The sequence below is a fragment of the Corythoichthys intestinalis genome, chromosome 2, assembly GCF_030265065.1.
Source record: "Corythoichthys intestinalis isolate RoL2023-P3 chromosome 2, ASM3026506v1, whole genome shotgun sequence".
NCBI classification, from domain to species: domain Eukaryota; kingdom Metazoa; phylum Chordata; class Actinopteri; order Syngnathiformes; family Syngnathidae; genus Corythoichthys; species Corythoichthys intestinalis.
The window spans coordinates 17,284,186-17,303,916 of NC_080396.1; the positions used below are offsets into that span (position 1 = coordinate 17,284,186).

At 38.0% G+C, this 19,731-nt stretch overlaps 1 protein-coding gene across 1 annotated transcript in view; it reads right to left on the reverse strand.

Moving 5' to 3' along the window:
• The window catches only part of cd34 (CD34 molecule), a 48,961-nt gene that overhangs the window by 12,244 nt on the left and 16,986 nt on the right, over nt 1-19,731 (reverse strand). The window contains exons 3-5 of the mRNA XM_057830449.1: nt 14,055-14,126; nt 12,641-12,867; nt 12,483-12,560 (exon numbers count right to left, since the gene is read on the reverse strand). Coding sequence (XP_057686432.1) covers nt 12,483-12,560; nt 12,641-12,867; nt 14,055-14,126 — 377 coding nt within the window. The remainder of the gene's footprint in view (nt 1-12,482; nt 12,561-12,640; nt 12,868-14,054; nt 14,127-19,731) is intronic.

Sequence of the window (19,731 nt, forward strand, 5' to 3'; positions counted from 1 at the left end):
AGGATTCTTTGTAGGTGCATGTCAGGCTACAGCGTAGGGTTGTAAATCGAGTCTGCGTTAAAGGCGTAGGTCCGCCGTCAACGCTACTCAGAAGCATAAATCAGCCTTAACAACAACAGAACCAAGGGCGTAGGTTTGCAATGGGACAGGAACAACGCTGAAATTGTCCCCACCAACTTTAAAGCGACCTTATTTGCATTATATATATATAAGTCATTTAGATTATCTTATAACATGCTGCAGTGATAGAATTGACCCTAACATTATGAAGTGAATTATTTTCCTGATGTTCAGATTCTTTTCACTTGCTAATTGTGCCAGTCCATTTTTTCCCCTCAAATGCACGTTTGATTGGCCAATGACTTGCCTTTATTTAAAATGTATTTATTTTTTTTCTACATTATTTTAATCAAAAATATTTTTATTTGCAGCCTATAGAGACATTTTTCAGATAATCCTACATTTATCATAGTCGAAGTAAAAACTTTTCATTTTTTTGTTGGGTTAGGCTGTGATTGTGGACAAAACAGTCGTGTTTTACGTGAAGGAAGGCTCCTTTTTTTATTTATTCTTTTTAATGCCCAGACTAAGACGTTTTTTCAGTTCTATTTAAATGATTTATTTCGACAAATGTTGAGTGGTCCTAAAACAAAGATTTTTTTTTTTTTTTAATTCCTTGATAGTTAAGATATTATAAACGAGTTTGATTGAATTGTGTTTAATTTAATTTACAAGTTATGTTCAAATATTGCAATTTAAATTTGCTAATAAAATCCAGACATTTATTCTGAAAGGTTTTCAAAATGTTTCCTTTGTAGTTTTTGATAACAAAGGTTAGAGTCGAATGGTGTATCATGCACATGAAAGTTAGTATACAGTGTATCACAAAGTGAGTACAACCCTCGCATTTCTGCAGATATTTAAGTATATCTTTTCATGAGACAACACTGACAAAATGACACTTTGACACAATGAAAAGTAGTCTGTGTGCAGCTTATATAACAGAGTTAATTTATTTTCCCATCAAAATAACTAAAAATATATCCATTAATATAAAACAAACCTTTGGTAACAAAAGTGAGTACACAGCAAGGGAACCACGTACATCCCTAAATGTACAAATTGAGTACTGCTTGTCATTTTCCCTCCAAAATGTCATGTGACTCGTTACAGGAGTGCTGTCAGCATTGCTGCAGAGATTGAAGAGGTGGGGGGTCAGCCTGTTAGTGCTTAGATCATACGCCGTACTCTACATAAAATTGGTGTGCATGGCTGTCACCCCATGAGGAACGCTCTTCTAAAGACAGTACACAAGAAAGCCCGCAAACAGTTTGCTGAAGACATGTCAACAAAGCAAATGGATTACTGGAACAATGTCCTATGGTCTGATGAGACGAAGATTAATTTGTTTGGTTCCGATAGTGTTAAGCATATGTGGCGGCGACCAGGTAAGGAGTACAAAGATAAATGTGTCATGCCTACAGTCAAGCATGGTGGTGGGAATGACACCCCCCCACACCTCTTCAATCTCTGCAGCAATGCTGACAGCACTCCTATAACGAGTCACATGACATTTTGGAGGGAAAATGACAAGCAGTACTCAATTTGGACATTTAGGGATGTTAATTTCTAAGGGGTGTACTCACTTTTGTTGCCAGGGGTTTAGATTAGGGTTGTTCCGATCATGTTTTTTTTTTTGCTCCCGATCCGATCCCGATCGTTTTAGTTTGAGTATCTGCCGATCCCGATATTTCCCGATCTGATTGCTTTTCTTTTGCTCCCGATTCAATTCCAATAATTCCCGATAATTTTTCCCGATCATATACATTTTGGCAATGCATTAAGAAAAAAACGAATAAAACTCGGACGAACATATACATTCAACATACAGTACATAAGTACTGTATTTGTTTATGATGACAATAAATCCTCAAGATGGCATTTACAATTATAACATTCTTTCTGTGCGAAGGATACACGGATAGAAAGACTTGTAATTCTTAAAGGATTAATGTGACTTTGTATATTGTTACTAAATATTGCCAGTGTATTTGTTGAGCTTTCAGTAAATGATACTGTAGCCATTTAACTGTTCTGCCCAAATGCATGATGGGAAGTGGAGCCATGACTGTGCATAGCGGCACCAATTGACATATCTTCTTTGCGTTGGGAAACAACATAGGGTGTTAAGAAAAAGATCAACTACCTTTCTTCCCCACATTGCTTCCCACGATATTTCTAATTGTTGAGAGAGGGATTTTAAGGCTTTAGCCAACTAAAAAAAGGTTCCAAAGACTGCCAAAATTCACTCTACTCATTTTACGCTGCCTTTTAGCTCTATATATAAGTAAAACGGCGCCATTAGATTGAACGCGACAATGCGTGAGTGAGTCGTGCAGTGCATGCGTTAATTGCATTAAATATTTTAACGTGATTAATTAATTAAAAAAAAAAAAATTACTGCCATTAACGCGATAAATTTGATAGCCCTACCTTAAGCCAAAACTAAAGACATGAGTGTAAGACATTTTGTCTGTAACATTAAATACAATTGGAAAATGATTTAATTAAAAAAATATTAGGGCTGTCAAAATTATCGCGTTATCGGGCGGTAATTAATCTTTTTAATTAATCACGTTAAAATATTTGACGCAAGTAACGCATATGCCCTGCTCGGACAGATTTAAATGACAGTATAGTTAAATGCCCACTTGTTAATTGTGTTTTATGGAGTTTTGCTGCCCTCTGCTGGCACTTGGGTGTGACTGATTTTATAGGCTTCAGTACCCATGAGCATTGTGTAAGTAATTATTGACATCAACAATGGCGGGCTACTAGTTTATTTTTTGATTGAAAATTTTACAACTTTTATTAAAACAAAAACATTAAGAGGGGTTTCAATATATAATTTCTATAACTTGTACTAACATTTATCTTTTAAGAACTACAAGTCTACCCATGGATCGCTTTAACAGAATGTTAATAATGTTGATGCCATCTTGTTGATTTATTGTTATAATAAACAAATACAGTCCTTATGTACCGCATGTTGAATGTATATATCCATCTTGTGTCTTATCTTTCCATTCCAACAATAATTTACAGAAAAATATGGCATATTTTATAGATGGTTTGAATTGCGATTAATTACGATTAATTACGATTAATTAATTTTTAAGCTGTAATTAACTCGATTAAAAATTTTAATCGTTTGACAGCCCTAAAAAATATATATATATATATTAAAAAAAGGCATGTCCGATATTTTTTTGCCGATTCCGATACTTTGAAAATGACGTGATCGGATCCGATCGATCGGGATGCCAATCGATCGGGACATCTTTAGTTTAGATATTCATGGCTATATTTTGAGGGGAAAATAAATTAACTCTATTATATAAGCTGCACACAGACTACTTTTTTATTGTGTCAAAGTGTCATTTTGTCAGTGTTGTCCCATGAAAAGATATACTTAACTATCTGCAGAAATGCGAGGAGCGTACTTACTTTTGTGATACACTGTAAGTCAATACAGATTTATTTTGCATTGATCGTTAAGCCTATCAAATATTTAGGTTCATATTCGTGAGAACTGTAGCCCTGACCCCCGTTCACCCAATCTGTTTGGTTTTATGAATGTCCCGTCCCCAGCAAAAAAAAAATGTTCAAGCAGGTTTTGCTGTCCCTAGCAATATTGAGACCAAACCGACGCCCTTGAACAGAACGTTAAAAGAGAAAGTACTATCTCTACCGCACCGATCTCACTGCAACATCAGCCACGCGGTATTTGTTTTGCTATGTGTGATTGCCATTTGTAATGATACCAGGAGTATTTATTAAGGATTTAGTCTAGGTTTTGGGCTGTGAAATGAATTAATGGAATTATAATGTATTCAAATGTGAAAATCTTACTCGACATATGAGTATTGTGACTCACAAACAAGGTCCTGGAACGAATCAACTTCGTATGTAGAGTTACCACTCTATTCGCTCATCTGAGATTTTTAATCCATTATTTCACATTTTCTTAATTCACTCCTTGATTCACCCAAATAATATCTTTAAAATGTTTGAGTTGCTGCCTAGGGTGGGGTTTTTCAGCCAAAAGACAAATGCGATTTCCGGAATGTTCTAAGCGCACGAAGGCTTTTTGTGCGTCATAGAAGCAGACCGCAGCTGTATGGAATACTTTCTGAATTTCCTCCGCCTAATACTGAATGATGATATCACCTCATCGCACAAAGACAACTTTTTGACTTGGGATCACTCTTCATTTTCTATAATATGATCCAGGCGTCTTTCTTTGTTCCCAGGAGATGCTTGTGAGCAAACCCTGAATAACAGTAAATTGGCCTGCAGCTGCACAATCCAGATTTTTTGAGGCGGGGAGGAGAAAAACTTAGGCGGGCTGACTTTGTGATACACAATCACTCCCATGGAAGCCATTCTCTTCTCCATCTGTCTGTGTCACATGTGGTGCATCACGTCTCATGCACTGGCTGGACTCGCGACTGATGAGGAATTTTCAGTTCAACAGGTTTTCACTGGTCACTGATGTAATGCATTATGGACATAAATTATGATTCAACAGGTTTAGAGCATCATTGCTGTAATAAAGTCATTTTTCCGCTCGTTATATTGCATGCTACATGTACAAAACATTTTTTGGCAGCTAACGTTTAGTCTTAAATTGAATGTAGCAGACGACTTCTTCAGATGGTCCTTGTAAATGTTACGGTAAAAAAACAAGTAGGGGTCAAGAGTTCAAGTCTATGCAGCTGGACCGACATATGGCATTAGAGAACTGCCATTCATTCCAGAGAACTCTGTGCGGTGTTCTATGACTCAAAACATCATATGAGCCGGAATAATTACTCTCGTCAAAAATGTTGGTCAACATTATCCTTACATGACTTGACAAGTTTTAAATTGGGATTTTTCTTTCATACAAAATCCAGATAAAAATGTCAAGATTGGATTGGATTTCCAGCCCCCTAGGACATTGAACTAATTCTTAGAATCAACCACTTATCAGAGTCACCACAGGATTTAACATCACATGGCATTCCTATCTCATTTACTGGTGACTAAATGGACTGTTAGACAAAAACACTTCATTTGAAGTGTTGGAAAACACCATCATGTGCATCCAAGCCGTGAGAATCTAGTGAAAAAAATCTAGCAAAAAATACCGTCTTATATTCAGGCTAATACGGTATTTCCGATAGTAGATACTGATTTAAAGAAAGGCCAATATTTTTTTTTTCAGGCGACATACAGTACCTGTTGTCAGACATTTTTGATTACTGTACATGTAATTTTCGGACAATAAGCTGCTACCTTTTTCCTTCATTTTGAATCCTGCAGCTTATACTGTAGACTAGTGTGGCCTTTTTGTTGATTTATTTGGGTTAGTAGGTAACAATTTACTTGACAGTGGCGACATAAGACTATCATAAGACCGTCATAATTATGACATGACACTATACTGGGCTTTACTGAATGCTTATGTCATTAAGTGTAATCCGGCAAATTATGTCACTAACTGCATTTATGTCAAGCTTGGATCTTTTACATCCATTCAAAAAGGAGATCATTTGCCTGATAACACTAAATGACATATGTTATAAGCATTCATTAATACTCAGGACAGCGTCATGTCATAATTATGATTGTCTAATGACAGTGTTATGACGCCACTGTCAAATATAATGTTACTAAATGCCATAATTAGCAATAAATGAAACAACTGGAACAGTAACTGAAGAAATAATTAGCACAGAACATGAATTTTGATTGTTATTTACATCTGTAGCGTTGCAATGCATGCTAGGACGCATGTTGGACAACAACAGTGTTGACAGCAGGTGGCAGCAAAGGTTGACTGTTTCCCCCAAGGGAGCAGTGATGGCCAAATGAAGCTTCTTGAAGCAATAAAGCTTTGCAGTCAATTGGATCAAAGCTTCATGGTGGTTCATTTGGTCTTATGACAATTGCATGATGCCGCTGTCAAATAAAGTGTTGAAGTTTAATATCTTTTGGTGTAAGTATCCCATAATACCGTGAGGACAGCTGCGGCTTATCTATGAACAAAAGCCGTTTTCGTGCCAAATTTGGATGGTTGCCAGCTTATAGTCAGGTGCGCTTTATAGTGCAAAAAATGACAGTATTACTGTTTTAGCCAATCAAATGCAAGTATTTCAGATGGTCCCAAGTACTTGTCACGCATTGGCTCCCCACTTATAGTATGTGCGGCTCTTGGAGAAACAAGCTTTAATGGACGCAGGAAGTGAAGCCACCTTCTTCTGAGTCTCAGATGGCGAAAGGGGAGACAGCGACAGTTTGAAGAGTTACAGAACTATAAAGAGTGTGTGCTTGTTTTCTTCGCTACATTTTTCCTAATGGAGTCTATCAGGGTTTATGTGCTGTATGTGCGTGACCTGAGTCCTGACTGATGACTGTGCTTGTAAGCGGTGTCATTTTTTTTTTTTTAATTTAAACATTATTTTCTACATTATCAGAGGTCTAAAAATGTGCGATTGGCATATTTTTATTTTTATTTATTTTTAACAGAGGTGCTGTCTGTTGTGTTGAACATAAAGGGATCCTCTGATTTAAATACATGTAGGCTCTAATAAACCACAATTGTTCTCTTGTACTAAAATATGTTGTTAGAAACACATAAAATGTTAAATCAATGGCAATATTTAGTCCATATTTGGACCGTTAGTTGGCGCCATGGTTTGCGGGCTCGCAGTGATGACGTAATTGGTATCTTTCCAAATGTGTAGCGTGTTCAACAATTGCTTATTGCTGCCTAAACTCACAAAGTAAAATGCCACGATTTGCTGCTTTTGGATGCAATTTCCAGTCAACTGGAAAAAAGGGGAGTGAAGTGAGTGGTCAAGGTGGAATTATTATTTTTAGTGAATAAATGTGCATAAGTGGAAGCTTCACCCCCTTTTTGGTCCCTGTATGCATGTATCCTACCCACCACGCGTTACAACTGGTGCCCGAACATTTTTCCTGGATCCTCAGTCAAGTAAGGGTCCCATCGCGTCTGCAATAATGGTTTTGGATCTGTCCATTTATTTTTATTCGTCGGTCCCACAGCAGCTTTTCGGATCAGTCTATTTTGTGGAATCGAGGGCTAATCGCGGCTGCGATATTGCCATGGGATCGGTCTAATTCCTGGATCTTCGAGTGAGTCAAAAACGCGGACTTGGATTAGTATTGCTATCTTTTTTGTTGACTATTCTTCGTGGGAGTTTTCCCCAAATCATACTAAATAATTAAAGCGCTATAGCACGCTACAGTGACGACAGTGACTCTGACGTGGACCTTACAACAATGTTGGAGTTCGTCAGGGAATGCGTGTTTGCGTACTGCTGAGCTCCCGAGTGAAGAGTGGTCAAGGTGGAAATATTATTTTTTGTGAATAAATGTGCATAAGTGGAAGCTTCTCCCCTTTCTGGTACTTTTATACACGTATCCTAGCTACCACGCGTTACAATGTACAAGACCTGGATTACACAAGGTGTGCTCTTTGGCCTGTACTGTATGTAAAGCACACGACAGCTCTGGATGCTAACAATCTACATAATTATATTGGGAAAACGTTTGAAAATGCAATATGCTTACCTTGAATATCTGCTAATAAAACCGGAGTTCCCGAATCCCAACAGCATGCACTCTCACTCCCAACCAGAGTTCCCAACAGAACTCTTTCGCATCACCCTTTTTGCCCAACTTTTGTCTTATCAGGTATTTGCTGCACGCATTTTTCCCTGAAGCTCGTCTTGTGAACGACCGACAGTGCTGTCCTGCTCTTCACTTTTAAGATCTGGTTCAAATAGGAAGGGTAGAACTGACGACATGTTAGGAAAGCTAACGAGTGACAAGCTGGAATTTCGGCATTCGGGGCCAGTGACGTCACGCACTGCGACGTAACAAGAATGGCGACCTATCACTTAAAATAATTTTACAAAGTTTATTAAAACAAAAACATTAAGAGGGGTTTTAATATCAAATTATTATAACTCATACTAACATTTATGTTTTAAGAATTACTTGTCTCAAAATTAGAGGATCCCTTCAAGTTTAAAGTACCTTGGCAAAGGTTAAAAGCTAAAAAGGGCCATGTCTCTGCATTTCTCCTTTTTGCTTTATGGATACCAGACCACGAGGAAATATTAGTGCTTTTTCATCTGCTAGCAAAAGGCCGGTGATTTACAATGCCTGAGGAATTTCTGAGTGACGCTTTACAAAGGATTTGGTTTTATAAGTGTCGCTTTCAGAGACGAAAAGGAATGGAAGGTCTCTTCCAACTATTAAAATGAACAAACGGAAACGAAATGTTTCTTCCATTGATACAGTGCTGAGAAAAAGTATTGGCCTCCTTAACATATGTACTTTTTTGCCGTGATAGACCTCAAATCCATTTTAATCGGAATTGGCTGGAATTGAATGATGGATGTCCAATCCAATTTGACTGGGAGTCAAAATGGACTGGACGTCTATCACCGTCGGTAGCAGGCAATGAGTTAATTTATGAGATACTGATCTGTTTCATTAGCTACAGTGTTGTAAGTGGTAATATGCCAAGGTTACTGTGTGATCAATGTAAAACTGTTCATTTTTAGAATATATTTGGTTTGCCTATCACTTTCAATAGAAACTATGAGTTAAAGATAATTTAAAAAGTGCACTTTATGTTTTTATGGGTTATCTTTGTCTTATATTTACATTTGTTGATAATCAAAATGACTAAGTTGTCTACAAATACATAATGAGCCTTCATGATGAAATGTTTATTTTCCATGAAGTGCGCACTTTAGAGAATGACGAACCACGTGACTACTCTGATGTATGATGCCGCTGGAAGTTTAATTTCATTACAATATTAAAGAATTAGAAGAATGTTTGTTTTTAATGTTTTTAACCCTATAGAAATCACTTTAAACTAAAAAAATATATTTCCCACCCCCATCTTTTTCCATTTTCAAACATTTTTGAAAAAGCTCCAGCCACTAGGGCAGCGCTATAGAGCTGCATGCAGCACTAGAGCCGCGGGTTGCTGACCCCAGAGTTTAGTTGGGTTAGGTTTGTGCCCTAATGTATCTTGTCATGTGATTATCCATTGAGTTCATCTGCTGTGACCTGCTCCTTGTGTCTTGACCAATCCGCTACCTCTTGTATCAACCACCTGTGTCTCATTGTCTCTTTACCCCATGTCTGTATTTAAGTTCCCCATGTGCTGTCTGTTCTTGCTCGGTCATTGGCTATCCCAAGATCTGTTCATGTCTATTTCGCCGTGTTCATCCTCTGTTTAAGTTTTTGATGCCTTTTTTTTTTTTGTACTTTGTGTTATTATTAGTCATTATTTTGAGTTCACCGTCACCCTGCCTCGCCTCCCTGCCTTTGTTTCCCTGGGTTTGGGTCCTCCATGCATCCCCCACGTGACATATTGTATCGTTTTGTCATGAAATTGGCCGTGTGTGTATGTTGGGGGCGGGGATCATCCCTTAATAACTATTTATACCACCATCTGCAGCAACACCTGTATTCATGTGTTTTCTATCATGAGTCTTTCACATCTGTGGACCTAATTTGCCTATGTAATTCAGCAACACTGAAGGATATTCGAGACTGACTGGGCAGCCCTTATTATTCATATATCTACGGTATGAATCATTTCAGTTTTGACGGCACATAAGAACAAAATTTTATGTTTGACTATTAACCCTTGAGAGTCGAAGGACGCGCCGGCGCGTCCTCAGCGCACGTCGTCTTTGAAGCGCCCTCACGTTTTAATTACGTCACCCACATGCCGTTGGTTGGTCTCGTTGTAAAGTGCGGAAGTTGCGGTTTACTCTCGTTATTATTTGAAGTCAATCGGCCAACTAGAACGTGAGATATTGTCATTTAAGTTTTATAGTTTTATTGTCCTCTCAAAAAAACGTTAAAACGCTGCATGGATCATTTGTTTATGTCTATATTTCCATCATTTCTAGTCCTTTTTCAAAACGGAAGCTCCATGAAAAAAACACAAATCAAACGAACCCTTTCGAAGTCACAGTGGAAGCACAAAATGCGTTTTTTTTTATTTTATAAATATAACTGCGGTGCGAGGTTCAACCGAACGAGAGGGAGGAGTGTTCTGAAGCAGCGAGGTGGCGAGCGACGGCCAGTTGGATACTGCTGGATCGAGCAGCGACTTTGTGTGACTTTGACAATGAACGGACAACTAAATTTAGCGCAAGCAATTGTGCTTCTGATCAACTTGAGGAAGAGGATGGTCCAAATTCGTCATCATCGTCTTCTTCGGAAGAGTCCTCGAGTGAAGATAGTGACGGATTTGAACGCGTGGGTGACGCCATCGACGAGCAGAGGTAAACCAACTCACTCTTTTTTTTCATGCTGAAAACGTTTCTTTTGAAAGTTTCTTTTGATATTGCAAGACAAAGTTAATTTTGATGCAATATAAGTGTGTGTTTGTGTATATAATAATAAAATGTGCATATCAGATCAAAGTCGTACGTGCACTGTGGGTATCCCAGGCAGGAATTTATAATTTGTGGTGTTCTTCTTTCTATATGAAGATTAGGGATGTAGCACATATTCAGCTATGGTATTCTTTCTATTGTCATACATATAGATTTCCATTATTATTTATTGCTGTATATATTTTTATTTTATACTTTATTATTTTCATAAATACTGACTTATTTTCATGTACATTTATAGTGACAATGAAAGTAAAGTGAAATGAAAATGGAAGGGTGGAAAGAGGACCGACACCCCATGGAAGTGTGAGCTGTGTGATGTAGCCGTGTCTAATTCCAGGACGAAACTGCTTTTCGGAGTGGCATGACTGAAAAAAATTTAACTTGTTTATTGTAAATATTTTTGAAAATGCTTTTTTTCCCCCAATGTTATATATATATTTTTTTCCCACATCAATCTTCTCAATTTGTGTATATAAATGTGTGTTCAAGAAGCTTGATTGTGTGTACATAGTTTTCATCAGGCGATGGGCCGCAATACCTAAACTCATAAAGAGATGGCCTCTAAACACTTTTTGTGTTAGATGGTATATATTTTTTCACTGTTCTTCACTGTTAGGTCTGCTGTATATAACCTGTTTTGACTGGAGCATGTATAAAGGCAAAAAACGCCTCTGGCTATACCTGTTGTTTATGTTGAATTGTCAAATATAAGACTATTTGTTCTAAATTTTTTGGGTTGAATGTTCATCCTAACATGTTGAATAAATATTACAAAGTTTCAAAACGGTTCGTTATGCATGTTTGGTTGTCAATTGGACATCAATATTAAAAATTTTGACAAAACGATTTTGGAATTTTTGGTCTTTTTGGGCCCAAAATGATGATTTATAATTGATCAGTGAAGGAAACAATAATTTGGACATGAAGTTCAAGGTGTCACAAAAAAAGGGACCAAACCAGGCCATCGTAAACAATTCTTTCTTTGAAATATAAAGGCAACTTCAAAGGCATGCAAAATCAGACAAAATAGGCCCAGACCTTAAAGGGTTAAGAAGACTAGGAGTGGGAACCTCTTGGTACCTCATGATACGGGTTGCGATACAAACCTCACGATAACGATGATCTGACGATACGGCGATACAACTATTATCAATACATTGGTCAGGAAATCATTCTAGGATATTCTAAAAACAACTAATAAACAGAAAAACAAGCTTCTGCTGTGAATTGGAATGAGTTTATCACTAGTAGACATCCAATCCGTTTGAAATGGGAGGGTGGCAGCGAATGTTCATTCGCTGCCACCCTCCCATTTAAACAGATTGAACGTCTATGGCCGTCAGTGGCAGCCAATGCCAGGCAATGAGGTCATTTTGGGCCATTTAAGGTCATTTACCTGTTGATTTTCAGTTACTTCCTGTTAATTTTAGGGTATTTTATGGGTCACTTCTTGTTCATTTTGTATTACAGAACAGGAAGTGACCTGGGAATCACCTAAATGAATAGGCAGTGACTCAAACTCAACAGGAAACGACCTGGAAATGCCCTAAAATTAACCGCAAGTGACCTATAAATGCGCTGAAAATCTGACAGAATGACTGTGAACGCTGTTGTTTCGAATGAACGAACGAACGAACGAACGTTCCATGTCTAAATGGATTGGGTGTCGAGCACCGTCAAGGCAGCCTTAAAGTTAATTGAGACACTATTATGGTGGAAGATTTTGGCAGCAATTTGTTGGTTCTTTTTTTTTTTTCCTCTCTCTTTTAGACATTGACACCTTTTTAAAATGATATCTCGATTCTTGCAGGAGCATATCGATAACCTTTTGGGATACAAAGTATCAAGATACTATATCACCATTGCGATATTTTGTCACACCCCTAAAGAAGACGTCAACAATCATCAGCTGAGTCTACTAATTGTCACTGCCGTAAGGGCACATCGTAAAACAGATGAGTGTAGTGTACTCACACAGTCACTTGTAGTGACCACAGTCTTGAAAGCTTTGCTCTGTTCGATCTCCTCCTTCCCGACACACTCCACTATGGGCTGTGGAGACAGGTAGTAAGATCGATCGTAGTGTGCGTCGCTTATGCTTTTACAACACACCTTTTTAGAAATTTGCTCACCTTTGTTTTAAGGATGTTGGAAAGATCAGACGAATCAATAATCACATCAACGGAAGCACTGGTGCCAGCTGTGGTACCTGAGGCACCACCTTCTTGGTTGTCAGGACTGGGGGAACTGATTACTGAGGGAGGTGTGTTTTCAGCAGGTGCATCCTCTGCCGGGACACCTGAGTCTGGAGCAATGGTGGTTACTGGCTGGGCGTCTGGGTCCATGATAGTAGGAGTGACTGACAGATACATGGATAAAAATGATTAACTCATTCACTGTCATTGAAAGCAACACATTTCTAATCCATTTGCACTGGGATGGCTAGTAATGAATGATCATGTTTAAGTGCCATTGACTACTGATGATGAGGCTCCTTAGTTTTAGTGTTGTAAGTAGGGCTGTCAAAATTATCGCGTTAACGAGCGGTAATTAATTTTTTAAATTAATCCCGTTAAAATATTTGACGCAATTAACGCACAAATGCCCCGCTCAAACAGATTAAAATGACAGCATAGTGAAAGGTGTACTTGTTGTGTCTTTCGGAGTTTTGCTGCCCTCTGCTGGCGCTTGGGTGCGACTGATTTTATAGGCTTCAGCACCCATGAGCATTGTGTAAGTAATTGTTGACATCAACAATGACGGGCTTCTAGTTTATTTTTTGATTGAAAATTTTACAAATTTTATTAAAACGAAAACATGAAGAGGGGTTTTAAATATTAAATTTCTATAACTTGTACTAACATTTATCTTTTAAGAACTACAAGTCTTTCTATCCATGGATCGCTTTCACAAAATGTTAATAATGGTAATGCCATCTTGTTGATTTATTGTTATAATAAAGACAGTACTTATGTACCGTATGTTGAATGTATATATCCATCTTGTGTCTTATCTTTCCATTCCAACAATAATTTACAAAAAAATATGGCATATTTTATAGATGGTTTGAATTGCGATTATTTGTGATTAATTACGATTAATTAATTTTTAAGCTGTAATTAACTCGATTAAAATTTTTAATCGTTTGACACCCCGAGTTGTAAGCGGTTATATGCCAAAGTTAGTGTGGTCAATGTAAAAATAGTTCATTTTTAGAGCAGATCTGGTTCGTCAATCACCGTCAATGGCAGCAAGTGAGTTAAGCTAACAAAATGTCTCTTTCCATTCATTTCATACTTCTTATATACCATTCAGATGAAGTACCTTTAAGCTAGAGGTTGGTTGCTATTCAATAAACGATACCGATTGAGAATTCACAGCCTCAGTTAACTCATTGGCTGCCAATGACGGCGATAGTTCAATGGCACTGAAACATGATTAGTTGAATGTCGACAGAAGAAAATTCTGATCTGAATTGGTTCAACTTGACACATCGCATCATTGTTATTGGCCGAGACTTGACAAGTGCCACATCCAGACGCATACCGCTATTGTCATCTGCTACGGGATCACTTGGTGCTGCATCTGTTACTGGTTCCTCTTGGCCCACCACATCATCTGCAAGTTTAGAGAAGAACATCAATTTTAAAACTCAGTTCGACTGATATACAGTACAGTTCTTGCAAACCAGAGTCTTGAGACAATGCTGCTTCTGTAAACACTGGATTGTTTGTAGGGTGAAGGTTTAAACAGCTTGGCTTGGTAAACTGAAACCAGAGAGCCTTCCTCTGTGTTCTCTAACTAATTAGAAAACATACAACAGACTAGACTAATTGTTTCTGAACCTGTGCAAATAAACAAGGGTCACTAATTCACAAAGGTCGCAGTCTCTGACTTCATGTTCAATGTTCATGTTCATGGGAAATGTTAGAAAATAAGAAATTTGGTGGGTAGACTGTTTAACCTCAGAGGCCTTCCAGGACTGACATACATAGACAATCATACTCACATTCACACTCACATAGAATTTAGATTGTTGTCTGCATAAACAGTTTACTGCTCTATTAGAATCTTCTGATAATAAGCTGGGCGATTTAATAGTCCATTAATGTGAAGAAACAAGATGTTTATTCACAACAACCACTGAATGGAGCCAATAACTTAATTTAGTCTTCATAAAATGGTCTTGCGGTAAATATTTCTTTTAAACCACTTTACTGAATAATGAGTTCTATCAGTGGCTATTCTTATCCTAACAGAAATTAACTCATTGGCTGCCACTGATGGTGATAGACAAACATGAGTTGCTTTTTAAATGAACTGTTTTTACATTGACCACCCAATGACTATATATTAGCATATTAGTAATTACAACACTACAACACTGAAATTAAGGACTCTATTCTAGTCTAGGTGAAAATTAATAATAGCAATAATTTGCAGCCAGCCTCTCCTAGTCAAAATTAATTGGACGTCTATCGCTTCCATTGGCAGTGAATGGGTTCACCAGGGCTTCTATTCCATCTTAACACATTGTAGTTCTATGTTACATATACAGCGGGGCAAATAAGTATTTAGTCAACCACTAATTGGGCAAGTTCTCCCACTTGAAAATATTAGAGAGGCCTGTAATTGTCAACATGGGTAAACCTCAACCATGAGAGACAGAATGTGGGGGGGAAAAAACAGAAAATTACATTGTTTGATTTTTAAAGAATTTATTTGCAAATCATGGTGGAAAATAAGTATTTGGTCAATACCAAAAGTTCATCTCAATACTTTGTTATGTACCCTTTGTTGGCAATAACGGAGGCCAAACGTTTTCTGTAACTCTTCACAAGCTTTTCACACACTGCTGCTGGTATTTTGGCCCATTCCTCCATGCAGATCTCCTCTAGAGCAGTGATGTTTTGGGGCTGTCGTTGGGAAACACGGACTTTCAACTCTTTCCTCACCCCGTGGCTTCAAAATGAGAACAAGAACAGTGAGCAAAAATCCCAGAACCACACGGGGGGGCCTAGTGAATGACCTAGAAAGCTGGGACCACAGTAACAAAGGCTACTATCAGTAACACAATGCGCCGCCAGGGACTCAAATCCTGCACTGCCAGACGTGTCCCCCTGCTGAAGAAAGTACAAGTCCAGACCGTCTGTGGTTCGCTAGAGAGCATTCGGATGATCCAGAAGAGGACTGGGAGAATGTGTTATGGTCAGATGAAACCAAAATAGAACTTTTTGGTAGAAACATAGGTTCTCTTGTTTGGAGGAAAAAGAAAACTGAATTGCACCATACCCACTGTGAAGCATGGGGGTTGGAAACATCATGCTTTGGGGCTGTTTTTCTGCAAAGGGACCAGGACGACTGATATGTGTAAAGGAAAGAATGAATGGGGCCATGTATCGAGAGATTTTGAGTGAAAATCTCCTTCCATCAGCAAGGGCATTGAAGAAGAGACAGGGCTGGGTCTTTCAGCATGACAATGATCCCAAACACACAGCCAGGGCAACAAAGGAGTGGCTTCGTAAGAAGCATTTCAAGGTCCTGGAGTGGCCTAGCCAGTCTCCAGGTCTCAACCCGATAGAAAATCTGCGAAGGGAGTTGAAAGTCCATGTTGCCCAACGACAGCCCCAAGAGATCACTGCTCTAGAGGAAATCTGCATGGAGGAATGGGCCAAAATACCAGCAACAGTGTGTGAAAAGCTTGTGAAGAGTTACAGAAAACGTTTGGCCTCCGTTATTGCCAACAAAGGGTACATAACAACGTATTGAGATGAACTTTTGGTATTGAACAAATACTTAATTTCCACCATGATTCGCAAATAAATTATTTAAAAATCAAACAATGTGATTTTCAGTTTTTTTTTTCCACATTCTGTCTCTCATGGTTGAGGTTTAACCATGTTGACAATTACAGGCCTCTCTAATATTTTCAAGTGGGAGAACTTGCACAATTAGTGGTTGACTAAATACTTATTTGCCCCACTGTATATATTGATGCAAATAGATCAGACAAACTATTCTCACTACTAGCATCACAGAGAATTCCCATTTGATCTCCTTGAAGCTGCTAGACTGATTTTTCTTCTTTTTGATGTGGCACGCCACTGACCATAAGTAGAAGAAAGCCATATATGTAGACTAATGATGGCGTGTGGAGGCTTCCATTCTACTGTTTTTTGTCTTGCCACCCCCCCCCCCCCTTAAAAAAATCAATAGAGTGATGGTACATTTGGTATCGTACCAGTGTTTGACACACTAACTAATCCAAATGGCGTGTGACAGTGAGGTAAACTCTATAAGGTTCAGTGAAAAGGGACTAAACAATGCTGGCATGCGTGTGGGCTCTGAGTCAGACGTGGAACTGTCAGGTTCCTCAATACCATTTTGTCCCATATGACCATTTAAAATCCCATACTGTATTTCTGACAACGATGACTGATAAATAAGACACAAAGTAGGGTTGTTGTTTTAATTCACAAAAGTGCACGGTAGAGTAGTGCATAACTTTATAAACTGACTGCATCCCTCAAAGCATTTTTTGGTGAATAAAACCTTTATTCTCATTATTATATAACTCATGGAAATTCCACCAAAAACAATTACCACTGTCACAACTATTTTGTTATTCAACAGTTTCAGTAAGGGAGAGGAGAGGAGAAAAAGGCCTTGAAAGCTAAGAAACCTGTGACTTAATGCACAAATTGAAAGCATCAGCAGCCTTAAGGATTTTTTTTTAATATGACCTCCACCCAGAGAATATAGAGACAACGCCCTGGCTCTTTTTGAAGCCACACCCGTGTTGCTTCCAGATGTCCAGAGAAGACCCTTGAGTCGACCTTCTGCGTCTGCTTGTAAATACTTTCAACCAAGTGAGGGATCAATTACATATAACTGTCAAGGTTGAGTTGGTCAGCTTTTTATCTTGTTTACTTGAAGTATCAAATTATCAAAAAGTACAAAACAAGTGTCTACAATGACATCTTCAAATCCTCTTTTAAATAACCAGTAAGTCAGAAAACAAAGTGGCTATCTCCAACATCATAAATCAGAAAGAAGCCTGTTTTAGAGGCTGCAACCACAACATGTTTGGCTTTTTTGAACTTGCCGTTGAAATAAAGCTGCTGGTTTCCAAACTGGGTGAATGTAGCAAGGACAATATGTTTGACCACAACGTTAGAATCCTGAGTTCCTTACAATTATCTTTTGCAAGTGGTTTTGGCTAACTGATGTGCATGTGAACACTTCAAGTCAAAGTCAATGGACAGTTCCGAGATCTCTGCCAAGGCCAAACCACTGTCCTTTTTGGGTCACTATAATAAGTGGGGAAAACAAAAGAACAGCCACTTTCCTAGAGAGGAAACTGTTTCGAGGGTTAAACAATTGGCATCAACAGCAACTGAATATTTTAATAATGTGTATTGATGGAAGAAATAACTATCAAAACTAACACGCCTCTATTTCTAGCCCTGAAAAGTCTTTGAATGCACCATTCGAATACATGTATTGACAACTGTTTTTGTTCCCACATAGAAGGGTGGTAAAAGTTGACATTTCCACCAAGTCCACACCCCTGGTGTTTTTAAACTAAACATAAGACCGTTTGGAGGGGGTGGTGTTGGTAGGGGTATGAAAGGAATTAACAACAACACGTTTTGGAATGTATCCATGCACATCCTTGGACAGGATGTGTCTGTCACAGCACTCCCAGCACCACAGATTGACCTGCAGAGGGGTACAAAGTGTGGACCATAGATAACGCTCACACAAGCGACTGTGCTTTAGGTATGGTCAGAGCCATCTAGAAAGATAGTTGTGACTCTCTGATCTCGCCGCCAGTGGTCACGTGGTTCATGTAGGTGTGAGTAGTTCCAAGCACAAGCAGCGCTGTAGTGGTTTTCTATGAAGCTGACAGCGGTGATTGCGACATTTATGGTAAAAATAGATAAAACCACAAATCTAAGGATTTGTTTGATTATGTCATTACTAGGGCTGTCAAATATATCTCGTTAACGGGCGGTAATTAATTTTTTAATTAAACACGTTAAAATATTTGACGCAATTAACGCATGCACGGAATGACCCGCTCACGCATTGCCTCAAATTTATTTTTTATGCACATTGAGAGTGAAGAGAATGCCACCGGCCGCTTGGGGGCAGCGCCGTTCCATACTAATGTTATTCCTCCTAGTGGTGGGAGAATTAGTAGTTGTGTGCAAAGAGAACTGGCATTCCCAATCAAAATAGCTATGCAGAATACACATAAAACTTACCCAGACTTTGGTCACGCTATTCTTATTGTTATTTTTATTCTTCTTATTATTATATTAACTCTACTTTTGATTGAAAATTTTACAAATTTTATTAAAACGAAAACATTAAGAGGGGTTTCAATATAAAATTACTATAACTTGTAACTATAACATTTATCTTTTATGAACTACAAGTCTTTCTATCTGTGGATCCCTGTAACAGAAATAACGTTAATAATGTTAATGCCATCTTGTGGATTTATTGTTATAATAAAAAAATAGAGTACTTATGTACAGTATGTTGTATGTATATAACCGTTCTTGTGTCTTATCTTTCCATTCCAACAATAATTTACAGAAAAATATGGCATATTTTACAGATGGTTTAAATTGCGATTAATTACGACTAATTAATTTTTAAGCTGTGATTAACTCGATTAAAAATTTTAATCTTTTGACAGCCCTAGTCAGTACATTATATTTGTAAATGCTAGTTATACATTTGGCGTGGTAAGACAACTGAAAACTATGTAAACTGCTACGCAGAAGGGAACTTTCCCATGTTGTGGGGGTAAAGTTTCATGTTTGTGTTAGCATCGTCATGGAAAATTGACTTTTACATTCAAATGGAAGATGATTTTTTTCTTTTTTTAGAACTAGTATACTGTTTTTGTACACGCATTTCTATGTAATAACAAAATGGAGAATAAAAGGCTAAATAAGCATCTGTTAATGTAATGTAAAACTAGTTATTCAGATAAGTTTTTCCTAAACAACACAACTTGTTTACACAACTCGGTCTCACTCCAAATCATTCCCAAATCCATTAGCCCTTTCATGTACTGTCTTACCAGTTAATGAATTGGATGTCTATCGTCATCCATGACATGCAATTAGTCAAATACTATGAAAAATAAAATCTACTTTAGAGTGGTACTTGGGGCTGTAACCAGTGAATATGTTATTTCCCCATT